The 13,532-nt window shown below is 45.2% G+C and overlaps 1 protein-coding gene across 6 annotated transcripts in view; it reads left to right on the top strand.

Annotated features, from left to right (window-relative positions):
* Positions 1 to 447: 447 nt before the first annotated feature.
* Positions 448 to 13,532, top strand: part of ADNP2 (ADNP homeobox 2) — a 33,124-nt gene continuing 20,039 nt past the window's right edge. The window contains exons 1-4 of one of the 6 annotated variants that reach the window (XM_077869798.1): positions 496 to 594; positions 1,527 to 1,750; positions 2,656 to 2,779; positions 11,063 to 11,183. In XM_077869798.1, the coding sequence (XP_077725924.1) occupies positions 11,076 to 11,183 (108 nt within the window). In that variant the 5' untranslated portion in view covers positions 496 to 594; positions 1,527 to 1,750; positions 2,656 to 2,779; positions 11,063 to 11,075. The other 5 variants (XM_077869967.1, XM_077869889.1, XM_077869717.1 and 2 more) reach the window with 5 other exon arrangements.

Raw genomic sequence — 13,532 nt, 5'->3', positions numbered from 1 at the left:
CTGAGATGTGGGCGGGGCCTCCCATTCCTGCCCCTGCCACTAGCTCCACCCCCATTCCATGTAAATGAAGTCAAAGCTCTGGTGAGCCCACGTGATTGGTCACGTGGTGGACGGCGCCCTCGCCCCGCCCCTTCAATGACGTCATCACCCACACAAACTCTCGAGAGAGTTTGCAGAGATGCTAGGGAGAGGCTGGCAGGCCAGCCCACTGTGGCAGGAAAGGGGTGGGGGGCGGGGGCTCCAACAGGGACCCTCCCCCACCCCCACTCCAGAGCTTCCAGTCCAGCTTCAGGGAGGGGCCCCAAGGGTCCTGTGGGCAGTGCCCAGGGGGGTCCAATGCATACTCTCCTCCCATTGGCTGGCTGTACTGGCATGCAAATGAGGGCGCGCGTCACTTCCGGAGGCAAATCGAGCGCCATTTTCTCTTTCTGGCCGTGCTGGGAGGAGGGGACGGGGTCGCGCGGGGGTGGGCGCGCGCCGAGGCGGGGGTCCCGCCGCGCGGGGCGGAGGCGGGCGGGAGCGCGGGGCCCCGACGGGCCACGGCGGCGCGGCGAGAGGCGACGGGGGACGCAGCGGCGCTCCGAGCGCCCAGCGGTAGGTACGACCCAGGCCCAGCCCCGCGGCGACGCCCCCGGCCCTGCCTGGCCCAGGCCCGCGGAGTCCGACGGCGGCCGCGCCCCGCCCAGCCCCGCCCACAGCTCGCGGCCGGCGGCCGCCTCCCGCCTCCCGCCTCCCGCCTCCTGAATCCTGCGAGGTCGTCGCGGCGTGGGGTTCGCGGCCCGGGACGGCGGCCGTCACCCTCCGCATCACGTGGGCGTCGGGGGTGGTCGCGGGGGGGCGGGGGCAGGACGCGGCGGGGAGGGGACGACCGAGGGACCGACGGGGGAAGGGAGGGAGGGCGGCCCGCTTGCTCCGCGCAGCCTGTCCCCGCGGCAGCCCGGCGGGAGCGCCCAGCTCGGCCGTGCGGGTCGGGGGCGCGGAGCTGGGTCCGGGGCGGGCTCCCCTCGCGGGCTCGCCCCGCGCCGCGGCGCCCACGATCCCGCTGCCTCCGCCGAGCCCGCCGACCTGGATGGTGCGGACCGTGCGCACTTGCATAATCCGAGTCGGGGTGTGACGTGTCCGAGTATGAGCGGGAGACTCGCCGGAGTGCTGCTCACACGCGTCCTGATGGGACGGAAGGTGCTCACAGCCTCCCGAGGCCCCGAGGGGCCGGCAGTGCGGGGGAGGGCGCCGGGGCACGGACGCGACCCCCGGGGCGGCAGGGCACGGAGTGCAGGGATATCCCGCGGAGGCCCCGGTTACCGGGCTGCGGGCGGGGTGACGGTCGAGTGCCGTCCGGTGGGCTGGCATCGGGGCTGCGTGCAGGTGGTCCGTCCGCGCGGAGGAGGGCGGAGGGGGCGGGGGCTGCTGGGGGCTGCGGACGAAGGCGGGCACCCCGCTTTGCCCGGCGCACTTGCAGCATTGGCGGGTGCAGCGGCCCCGGACCCTGACCCATGTTCCGCACCCCGGCTGTCTCACCGTGTTAGGGCCTGTCTACACGGCCACTGGGAGGCCGCAGCTCGGTGCCGCAGGATTGTGAGAGTGCAGTGGTGTGCTGCCGTGGTCCGGACGCTTCATGGGATGCTGGTGGTCATGGTGCCTCTGGTCCCCGCCCCGGGGACAGACCACTTAACTACAGCCCGTGGTTGTGGACCCAGTTGGAATCCAGGACGTGCCCTAACGGACTCTGCTGCTGAGACTGCTGTGCAGTGTGGGTGTTTTTGGCACATCCCTGTATAACTTCAGTTTCACACGATCTCCCAAGTTCCTGTGAGATGACCTGAACCACTCATTTTTGGAGTGGACTTTTTCCAGAATGAAATGATCTTAAGTGATCTTGATCCTAAAAAACAAAAGTAACTGTAAGTGCTCCCTTGGGAAATCGTATTTTCTTGTGCAGTGAGTGGAATTTGGGGGAGGCCCACGCGTATCACCCACTGATAGGAAATGTAAAATTGACCACTTAGGTGGACAGGGTCGTGCGGCCGCCTTCTGCTGCTGTGCCCTAATGAGGAAGGTATGCATTTAACCTGCTTGGGAGCCACAGTAACAATGGTGAGGGAAGGGGGTGCTTACATTTGAGAATCAAAGTTCTTGTTCTCCAGATTCAGGAAAGGACAGACAGTTCCTTGGCCCTACTCCCAAGGCTTCAGCAGGTAACTACAGGGCCTAGTTGCTGACAGCCTCATTTCCTGTCCTGAGAGTTAGCCAGGCTGCAACAGCCTCTGGGAACCAGCCTCTGATGATGCGCCCATCCCCAAACTAGTGCTTCTCAAAGTCCACTAGTGCTCGGATGCTGTGCTTCTCAGAACCCGGTGGTAAGATCCAGTTTCAAGATTAGTGCTTACCATGTGAAGCCATCCTTCTTTGCCTGCAGTAAATGTAGCTTGCTTCCTTGTTTCAGATACAAGTGGGTGATGGTCTTAACCTTGGACAGGTCTGTTTAACAGTCAGCTCTGGGGAAAAGGAGAACTCCAAAGGGTGGAGAACAGATGGAACTTTAAGGATGAAATGAAAGCAAATAGAGTTGAGTAGAAAGCATCTAACAGTGATTTTCATTGAGGCTTGCTCTGGCTGAAGAAGCCAGTGTGGGCTTGAAAGTGACCTTGTGTTTAGCTTTTAGGAACACCCTCATGAGGTGCTGGACAGCTCTTCAGTTAGTGAGGCTGTGGGGCTTGAACTCATGACCCTGAGATTAAGAGTCAGACGCCCAACCTGCTGAGGCACCAGGCGCTCCCAGGTGAGGCTTTTGAGGCCTAGAACCCATATGTGCATTAAAATTTTTAATAATTTTATGATTTTTAACTTTATTTCTTAGGATTTAATGTTCTTCCATTACAAAGTGCTAAATGATCCTTCAGTCTCTCCTTCTACTGAACCTAAAATATACTTTTGACATAGATGATGAGATTTGGAAAACTCACTCCAAATTAGCTTTTCAGAAACTTTTTGTTTCCCTTGTACCTACTGGGAATTCCTCCCTCTTACAGGTTAACCCTTCCTCCCTCTGCCCCACCCATTTGATTCCAGTCTGCCTCTTTGGTTTTATTTACCTTTGGTCAAATATATGGATACTTTTTTTTCCTTTACCTTGGTCCTTTTTTGGTTCTGATCTGTTCACCTAGACTGTCTTGGGCTCCAACTGTAAACCCTCCCATAGCCATTTTCAACCTTTATAGTGCTTCCCACACGTCTTATGATTCCTGTTTTATTTTTATCTCTTTTGTTCATTTATTGTGAACGCTTGCTGTATGTTATACTCTGTGATCGGCCCCATGCAAAGAAAACATGATTCCTACCCTGGAGGAGTTTAACCTAATAGAAGAAATAGATATATAAATGGATCATTGCAACAGGGTGCCATGCAAGAAGCATAAACTCTGAGGGGCACCAGGCATGCAGTGCGGGAAGAGGGGTGACAAGAGGAGTGTAAAAGTGGAATTGCTGACTCACAGATGTTGTCATTTAAAATCTTGGGAAATATGGCCAGACTGCTTCTGAACATGTAGAAATTATGATTTTTCCACTTAGTTTCACTGCTAGTGGATATTATCAATCTTTAAAAGTTACCGTTCTGTTAGTAAGATTGGCATTCGTTATTTTAACCTGATGTTTTTTAACTTGAACTTGATTTTTTTAGTGTGATAGCTTACATATTAAAAAAACTTTGAAATAGTTGCAGACTTATAGAAAGTTGCAAATATAATACAAAGAACTTTTTCTCCTGAAACATTTAAAAGAAATTAGCTAAGCAAGATGCCACATTACCCCAAATATTGTCTGTTTCCTACAATAAGAGCAGTCTCCTACATATCCAGAATAAAACCATCAGAATCAGGAAATGAATAATTATCATCAAATCCTCAGATTCCATTGAAATTTTTCCAGTGTTCCAATACTATTTCTAGTAAAAGAATTAACTTAGAATTGCACATTGTATTTACTCATTTTTAGTCTCTTTCAGCGGGAAACAGTTCTGTAGTTTTCCTTCCATGTATATATATATTTAAAGTGTGTAATTCATGTCGAATTATATAGTCTAATGAAAGAACATTTCTGGTACACTCCAAAAAACCTGTTTTCATTCCCAGCCAACTGCTAACCTACCTTCTATCGCTGTAGTGTTGTCTCTTCTGAATATTTCACATAAGTGGAGTCAGATGACGTGAGGACTTTAGCATCTGGCTTCTTTCACTTAGCATGATGCTTTTGAATTCATTTGTGGTGTGTGTCAGTACCTAGTTTTTTTGTTTGTTTGCTTGTTTTTGTTTTTAAGATTTTATTTATTTATTCATGAGAGACACACAGAGGCAGAGACACAGGCAGAGGGAGAAGGAAGCTCCATGCAGGGAGCTCGATGTGGAACTCGATCCTGGGACTCCAGGATCACGCCCTGGGCTGAAGGCAGGTGGTAAACCACTGAGCCATCCAGGGATCCCCAGTACCTCGTTTTTAATGCCAAGAAGCATTCTGTTGTATGGGTATACCACATTGTGTTTATCCATTTACCATTTGAAGGACATTTCAATTTCCATGTTTTGGCTGTTATGAATAGTGCTACCTTGTATGGTCTGAACACTTTGGAATAGTATAGGCTAGTTATTTTGTGCAGTGTCTATTAATTTGGGCTGAGAAGTCTACCAGACTTCTGTGAATTACTCTTCTTCCTTTGGTATTTATTTACTTATTTATTTAGAGGATGAGGAGGGACAGAGAGAGGGGGAAAGAGAGACTCTCAAGCAAACTCCATGCCCAGTGTGGAGCCTGACTCAGTGCATGACCTCACAACTCTGAGATTATGACCTGGGCTGAAATCAGGAATTGGATGCTTAACCAACTGAGGCACTTACGGCACCCCTTACTTAATTATTAAGTAATTTTAGGGAGGTGCTTGGAAATCATGTACATATCCCACTCCTCATCAGATTTTCAATATATTTAATTTTTATCACCATGTTGATGATTACCAAATCACGCCACAATCTTGTAGAATAAAGCATTTGGTTAAAATTCAGTAATTCTTTGAATCTAGAGTTCAGACTGGAGCAGGGGAAATGGCTTATTTCTGTTCCTCATCTAGGAAGACTCCAAGGCTGAGGTGACTTGAGAGCCAGGTGTCTAGAAGTGTCTTCACTTACTTGTCTGGTGGTTGAGGTTGGAACATCTCTGTATGGTCTCTCCATGTGGGCTAATTGAGCTGCTTCATGACATGGTGTCTGGATTCCAAGGTGATGGTGCTCAGAGAGTGAGCAGAAGCTTGCTCTAGTCTTGGAAGTCACATGGCATGACCTCTGCCATACTTTATGGGTTGAGTCAGCCACAGAGTTCTGCCCAAGTTTAAGGGGTGAGGCATAAGTGCCCCACTTTGGGGGAGAATTGTCAAGATCATATATATTTTTTTAAAGATTTACTTATTTATTAGAGCATGTGCGGAGAGAGAGGGAGAGGGTGAGAGAGAATGTGAAGCAGTGCCCAGTGCAGTGCCCAATGTGGGGCTCGATCTCATAACTCTGAGCTCACACCTGAGCCAAAATCAAGAGTCAGACGCTTGACTGACAGAGCCACCCAGGTGCCCAAGGTCCTGGGCACTGATATTGCAAAAGAGCATGTGGGATGGGAAGTACTGTTGCATTGTGTTTTGAAAAATTCAGTGCCATAGGTGGTAATCTGTTTTTTTAATAAATTAATTTTTTATTGGTGTTCAATTTACCAACATACAGAATAACACCCAGTGCTCATCCCGTCAAGTGTCCCCCTCAGTGCCCATCACCCATTCACCCCCACCCCCCGCCCTCCTCCCCTCCCACCACCCCTAGTTCGTTTCCCAGAGTTAGGAGTCTTTATGTTCTGTCTCCCTTTCTGATATTTCCCACACATTTCTTCTCCCTTCCCTTATATTCCCTTTCACTATTATTTATATTCCCCAAATGAATGAGACCATATAATGTCGTCCTTCTCCGATTGACTTATTTCACTCAGCATAATACCCTCCAGTTCCATCCACGTTGAAGCAAATGGTGGGTATTTGTCGTTTCTAATGGCTGAGTAATATTCCATTGTATACATAAACCACATCTTCTTTATCCATTCATCTTTCGATGGACACCGAGGCTCCTTCCACAGTTTGGCTATTGTGGACATTGCTGCTATAAACATCGGGGTGCAGGTGTCCCAGCATTTCATTGCATCTGAATCTTTGGGGTAAATCCCCAGCAGTGCAATTGCTGGGTCGTAGGGCAGGTCTATTTTTAACTCTTTGAGGAACCTCCACACAGTTTTCCAGAGCCGCTGCACCAGTTCACATTCCCACCAACAGTGCAGGAGGGTTCCCCTTTTCTCCACATCCTCTCCAACATTTGTGGTTTCCTGCCTTATTAATTTTCCCCATTCTCACTGGTGTGAGGTGGTATCTCATTGTGGTTTTGATTTGTATTTCCCTGATGGCAAGTGATGCAGAGCATTTTCTCATGTGCATGTTGGCCATGTCTATGTCTTCCTCTGTGAGATTTCTCTTCATGTCTTTTGCCCATTTCATGATTGGATTGTTTGTTTCTTGGGTGTTGAGTTTAAGAAGTTTTTTTTTTTTTTTTAATTTATTTTTTATTGGTGTTCGATTTACTAACATACAGAATGACCCCCAGTGCCCGTCACCCATTCACTCCCACCCCCCGCCCTCCTCCCCCTCCAACACCCTTAGTTCGTTTCCCAGAGTTAGCAGTCTTTACGTTCTGTCTCCCTTTCTGATATTTCCCACACATTTCTTCCCCCTTCCCTTATATTCCTTTTCACTATTATTTATATTCCCCAAATGAATGAGAACATATAATGTTTGTCCTTCTCCGACTGGCTTACTTCACTCAGCATAATACCCTTCAGTTCCATCCACGTTGAAGCAAATGGTGGGTATTTGTCATTTCTAATAGCTGAGTAATATTCCATTGTATACATAAACCACATCTTCTTTATCCACTCATCTTTCGTTGGACACCGAGGCTCCTTCCACAGTTTGGCTATCGTGGCCATTGCTGCTATAAACATCGGCGTGCAGGTGTCCCGGCGTTTCATTGCATTTGTATCTTTGGGGTAAATCCCCAACAGTGCAATTGCTGGGTCGTAGGGCAGGTCTATTTTTAACTGTTTGAGGAACCTCCACACAGTTTTCCAGAGTGGCTGCACCAGTTCACATTCCCACCAACAGTGCAAGAGGGTTCCCTTTTCTCCGCATCCTCTCCAACATTTGTTGTTTCCTGCCTTGTTAATTTTCCCCATTCTCACTGGTGTGAGGTGGGATCTCATTGTGGTTTTGATTTGTATTTCCCTGATGGCAAGTGATGCAGAGCATTTTCTCATGTGCATGTTGGCCATGTCTATGTCTTCCTCTGTGAGATTTCTCTTCATGTCTTTTGCCCATTTCATGATTGGATTGTTTGTTTCTTTGGTGTTGAGTTTGATAAGTTCTTTATAGATCTTGGAAACTAGCCCTTTATCTGATATGTCATTTTCAAATATCTTCTCCCATTCTGTAGGTTGTCTTTGAGTTTTGTTGACTGTATCCTTTGCTGTGCAAAAGCTTCTTATCTTGATGAAGTCCCAATAGTTCATTTTTGCTTTTGTTTCTTTTGCCTTCGTGGATGTATCTTGCAAGAAGTTACTGTGGCCGAGTTCAAAAAGGGTGTTGCCTGTGTTCTTCTCTAGGATTTTGATGGAATCTTGTCTCACATTTAGATCTTTCATCCATTTTGAGTTTATCTTTGTGTATGGTGCAAGAGAGTGGTCTAGTTTCATTCTTCTGCATGTGGATGTCCAATTTTCCCAGCACCATTTATTGAAGAGACTGTCTTCCAGTGGATAGTCTTTCCTCCTTTATCGAATATTAGTTGACCATAAAGTTCAGGGTCCACTTCTGGGTTCTCTATTCTGTTCCATTGATCTATGTGTCTGTTTTTGTGCCAGTACCACACTGTCTTGATGACCACAGCTTTGTAGTACACAGGTTGAAATCTATTACTGTCATTTATTTTTTGCCCAAATTGTCTTATATTTGGGTGGTGGGAACTTTTTTTTTTTTTTTTTTTTTAAGATTTTATTTATTTATTCACCAGAGACCAGAGAAGGGGCGGGGGTAGGGGGAGAGGCAGGCAAAGATACAGACAGAGGGAGAAGCAGGCTCCATGTAGGGAGCCTAATGCGGGACTTGATCCTGGGACTCTAGGACCACGCCCTGGGCGGAAGGCAGACACTAAACCGCTGAGCCACCCAGGGATCCCCAGTGGGAACTTCTTTAAGCTGGTTTCTTTTGAGTCCTTTTGACATGTCTCACCATTCTTTGAACAACTTGCTTATTTCTGGTGTAGGACAGTCTTGGCTTGTCTTATCTTTTCCATGCTTCAGCCCTAGAATCAACCATTTTTCTAAGGAGTCCTGGTTCTTTGTGGAAAGTGGTATTTAGAAAGTAAGATCTGGGGGGGAGGGGGGTGCCTGGGTGGCACAGTCAGTTAAACATCCAGCTCTTGGTTTTGGCTCAGGTCCTGATCTCAGGGTCATGAGATCAAGCCCATGTGGGGCTCTGCTTGGTGCCTCATCTGCTTGATATTCTCCCTCTGCCCCTCCCTGAACCCACTTGCTCTCATTCTGTCTTTCAAGTAAATAAATAAATCTTTAAAAAAAGAAAAGAAAAGAGTAAGATTTGGGCTTTAGGAGTGCTCACTGTTATTGGAGTATGTCACTGCCTCTAGACTCTCTTAGTAGACAGAGCTATGGAATATATATGTACAGGTTTACAACTGTATCTTTTATGTATGTATTAAAAACAATACAGTCATACCTACATTCTGATCAAGTACCACAGGATTTAGTTTAATTTTATGCCTTTTCAGATACTTTAAAAACAGCTTTATGGAAATATAATTTAAAACCATACAGTTCACCTGCTTATTTATTTAAAAAAAGATTATTTATTTATTCATGAGAGACAGAGAAAGAGAGGCAGAGACACAGGCAGAGGGAGAAGCAGGTTCCACGCAGGAAGCCCGACACGGGACTCGATCCTGGGTCTCCAGGATCAGGCCCTGGGCTTGAAGGTGGTGCTAAACTGCTGAGCCATCCGGGCTGCCCCAGTTTATCTGTTTAAAGTGTATATGTGTGTGTGTATATATAATTATAGTTCACTGGTGTTTAGTATATTCAGAGAGTTGTGCATACATCACCACAGTTGATTTTTTAGAACATTGTCATTATTCTAACGTCCTGTTCCCCTTACTCATCACCTTCCAGTCCTCCTCAGCCCTAGGCAACTGGGACAACTAGTATTCTATTTTCTGTCTCCATAAATTTGCCCTGAACACTTTATATGAAATACAACATGTATTTCACTTAGCATAATCTTCCTCAGGGGAAATCCACATCATAGCAAACGTGTCAGTACTTCATTTCTTTTTTGGCCAAATATTTCATTGTGTGGATATACCATGTTTTATTTATTCATTCATCAGTTGATGGACATGTGGATTGTTTCCACTTTTTGGCTCTTGTGAATAATACTGCTGTGAACAGCAGAAGTTTTTGTTTGAATGCATGTTTTTAATTTCTCTTGGGTGAAATTGATGGTTCATATAGCACCTATATATTTCATCTTTTGAGGAACTGCCAGACTGTTTTCCAAAGTGGCTGCACTGTTTTACTTTAACTACCACAACATATGAGAGATTCAGTTGTTCCACATCCTTTCCAACACTTGTGTTTTTTCTTTTTTCTTCTTTTTTTTTATATTATAGTCCTCTTAGTAGGTATAGTTACATATTTCACTGTGGTTTTGAGTTTCATTTCCCCACAGCTAATGTTGTTTAGCATCTTTTTATGTGCTTAACAGCATTTGTATATTATCTTTGGAGAAATATTCAAATTTTTTGCCCATCATCTTTTTTTTAAGATTTATTATTTTTTTTAGAGAGTATGAGCAGGAAGGGCAAAGGTGGGGAGAGAGAATCTCAAGCAGACTGAGCACAGAGCCTGATGTGGGGCTCCATCTCACGACCCTGAGATCACGACCTGAGCTGAAACCAAGAGGTGGACACTTGACTGGCAGTGCCACCCAGGTGCCCCTCTTTTGCCCATTTTTAAGTTGGGTTGTCTTTTAATTATTGAGTTATAAGAGTTGTTTTCTTTATATATTCTGGATGTAAGTTCCTTTTTTTTTTTTTTTAATTTTTATTTATTTATGATAGTCACACAGAGAGAGAGAGAGGCAGAGACACAGGCAGAGGGAGAAGAAGGCTCCATGCACCGGGAGCCCAATGTGGGATTCGATCCTGGGCCAAAGGCAGGCGCCTAACCGCTGCGCCACCCAGGGATCCCTGGATGTTAAGTTCCTGATCAGAAATATGATTTGCAAATGTTTCTTCTTGTTTTGCGGTTTCTTTTCTTCTTTTTTTTTTTTGCTTTTTTGATGGTTTCCTTTGAGGTGTAAAAGTGTTATATTCGATGAAATCCAACTTATCTCTTTTTCTTTAGTTGTTAGTTGGTTTTTGGTGTCTTATCTAAGGGTCCATTGCCAAATCCAAGGCCATGAAAATTTATGCCTGTTTTCTTTTAAGAGATTCAAAGTTTAAGCTCTTACATGGAGACGTATGATCCATTTTGAGTTAATTTTTGCGTGTAATGAAAGGAAATTCCCAACTTCATTCTTTGGCATGTGGATATGTAGTTGTCCTAGCATAATTTGTTGAAAATTACTCTTTTTTTTTTTTAAGATTTATTTATTTGAGAGAGGATTTGAGCATGCATGTATGTGAGGTAGGGATGGGCAGAGGGGGAGAGCCTGAGGCAGACTCCATGCCGAGCATGGAGCGTCATGTGGGGCTCCATCTCACGACCCCAAGGTCACAACCTGAGCTGAAACCAAGAGTCGGACAACCAACTGACTGTGCCACCCAGGCACCCTGAAAATTACTATTTTGCCAGCTCTGTTAAATATGTAGATGTAGATATAGGTACTCAGTTTTCTTTTCTTTTTTCTTTTTTCAAGGAAAAATTAAAAAATGTTTCAAATTCCTGTGGAAAATCTTGACAACATCAGGAAGGTACGAAAAAAGGTGAAAGGCATTCTTGTGGATATTGGGCTTGACAGCTGCAAGGAATTGCTGAAGGTAAGAGTCCATAAGTGAGATTAAGAGAAGACAGTAATATCAGTGATGTAGGGTTGGCTTTATGGAGGTGATTTTAGAGTGTTTGAGGAATGAGTAAGGTTCCTCAAGGTGGAAATTGCTAGTATTTCAGATGACTGTTTGAGAGCATCATTAGTTCTTTTTTTTTGAGCATCATTAGTTCTTATTTCAAGGTGCTGAATGGGAAAAATCTGCAGCCAAGAATACTCTCTAGCAAGGCTGTCATTTAGAATAGGAGAGATGAAGAGCTTCCTAGATGAAAACTAACAAGAGTTTGTGACACTAAACCAGCCCTGCAAGAAATAATCTTTTTTTTTTAAAGATTTTATTTATTTATTCATGAGAGACACAGAGAGAGAGAGAGAGAGAAAGAGGCAGAGACACAGAGGGAGGAGCAGGCTCCATGCAGGAATCCTGATGTGGGACTCCATCCCGCGCTGGGATCAGTCCCTGGGCTGAAGGCAGCGCTAAACCGCTGAGCCACCTGGGCTGCCTTTTTTTTTTAAGATTTTATTTATTTATTCATGAGAGACACACAGAGAGAGAGAGGCAGGGACACAGAGCAGAGGGAAAAGCAGGTCTCATGCAGTGAGCCTGACATGGGACTCGACCTTGCATCCCCAGGATTACGCCCTGGGCTGAAGGCGGTGCTAATAGACTGCTGAGCCACCCAGGCTGCCCAAGAAGTATTCTTTTATGTCTTTTTTAAACTGAGCTATTTTAAGCTATTCAAGTTTTTAAAGTCTTTTTTTTTTTAATTTTTATTTATTTATGATAGTCACACACACAGAGAGAGAGAGGCAGAGACATAGGCAGATGGAGAAGCAGGCTCCATGCACGGGGAGCCCGACGTGGGATTCGATCCCGGGTCTCCAGGATCGCGCCCTGGGCTAAACCGCTGCGCCACCCAGGGATCCCTATTCAAGTTTTTAAAAGTTACTTTTAGGTGGTGCTTTTTATAGTTACTAGTTATCAAATATGTTTGTTTTTGATCTTGTTTTGATCGAAGGGAATGTGTTGAATTATTTGTTATTTTAGCCGAAGAAGACCCTGACTTAATTCCCTAGATGGTTGGAGTAATTACCAAATGGGGATTCATGTGATGGGGCTTTTCTGCTTTGTGAATTTAATATATGTAATTTTAACAAAAGTTTAAAAATTAAGGTCACAGTCATACTCTGATAAGTTATGTTCTCTTAATTTTCTTTCTTATTAACTTGAGGCTCTATTGCCAGCTATATATTTTCAAGTTAAGAAATAGAAATTGTGGAGTGAGGCTTGATGTGTATTCTTTTTTTTTTTTTTTAATTTTTATTTATTTATGATAGTCATACAGAGAGAGAGAGAGAGGCAGAGACATAGGCAGAGGGAGAAGCAGGCTCCATGCACTGGGAGCCCGACGTGGGATTCGATCCCAAGTCTCCAGGATCGCGCCCTGGGCCAAAGGCAGGTGCCAAACCGCTGCGCCACCCAGGGATCCCTTGATGTGTATTCTTAAAGCCATTGGTAGTTCTTTTTTTTTTTTTTTTTTTAAGATTTATTTATTTGAGAGAGAGAGAGAACGATCAGGAGAAGGGGGCAGAGGGAGAAGCCAGCTCCCTGCTCGGCAAGGCTCCCAAGGTCCTGGGATCATGACCTGAGCTGAAGGCAGATGCTCAGTCAACCGAGTCACCCAGGCGCCCCTCATCCTCATAATTTTTAATGATTATGCAATAATCCATCGGATGGATATGCCAAAAGTAGCCACTGGTAGTTCTGTGCATGTTTGTTTTATTCATAACTATCAAAATAAGGACCGTGTCTACTTTGACTTTTTTTTTTAGACTTGTGAACAATTCAGTTCACAGTATTGGCCTTGGAAGGGTTTGGTTTCTTAATTTTCAAATCTCAGACTTTCAGCCAGATTGATTTTATTTATAAAAAGGTGGCCTAATACTGAGACTAATAATTACCAGGATCCTCATTAATGGCCAGAATTTATTTTTGCCCTCATGTAGACAAATACTAATTTCTAAAAGGTTGCAGGTAATTTTCTGTTGAGACATTGCCACCTCAGAGAGCTCTTCCCTCTGAAATGCTGCCTTCCCTGTGCTCTCCTGGCTTACCAACTCTGTTGTACTTCAGAGCTCTCATGGTACCTGATATTATTTTATTATATTTCTAAAATAACATCAGGTACCAGGTATCTTTCTCCCCCACTTGAATGAAAGAAGACAAGGACCTCTTGTTTTGTTCATTGATGGTATTACCTGTGATCAGAATTGTGGTCTGGTGCATAGGTGTGTAACAGATACATCTATATATATATATATATTTTTACATCTATATTTT

This window comes from Canis aureus, chromosome 1 (assembly GCF_053574225.1).
Source record: "Canis aureus isolate CA01 chromosome 1, VMU_Caureus_v.1.0, whole genome shotgun sequence".
NCBI lineage: Eukaryota > Metazoa > Chordata > Mammalia > Carnivora > Canidae > Canis > Canis aureus.
The sequence above is the reverse complement of the archived record's forward strand: the minus strand, read 5'-3'. Positions and strand labels throughout refer to the sequence as shown.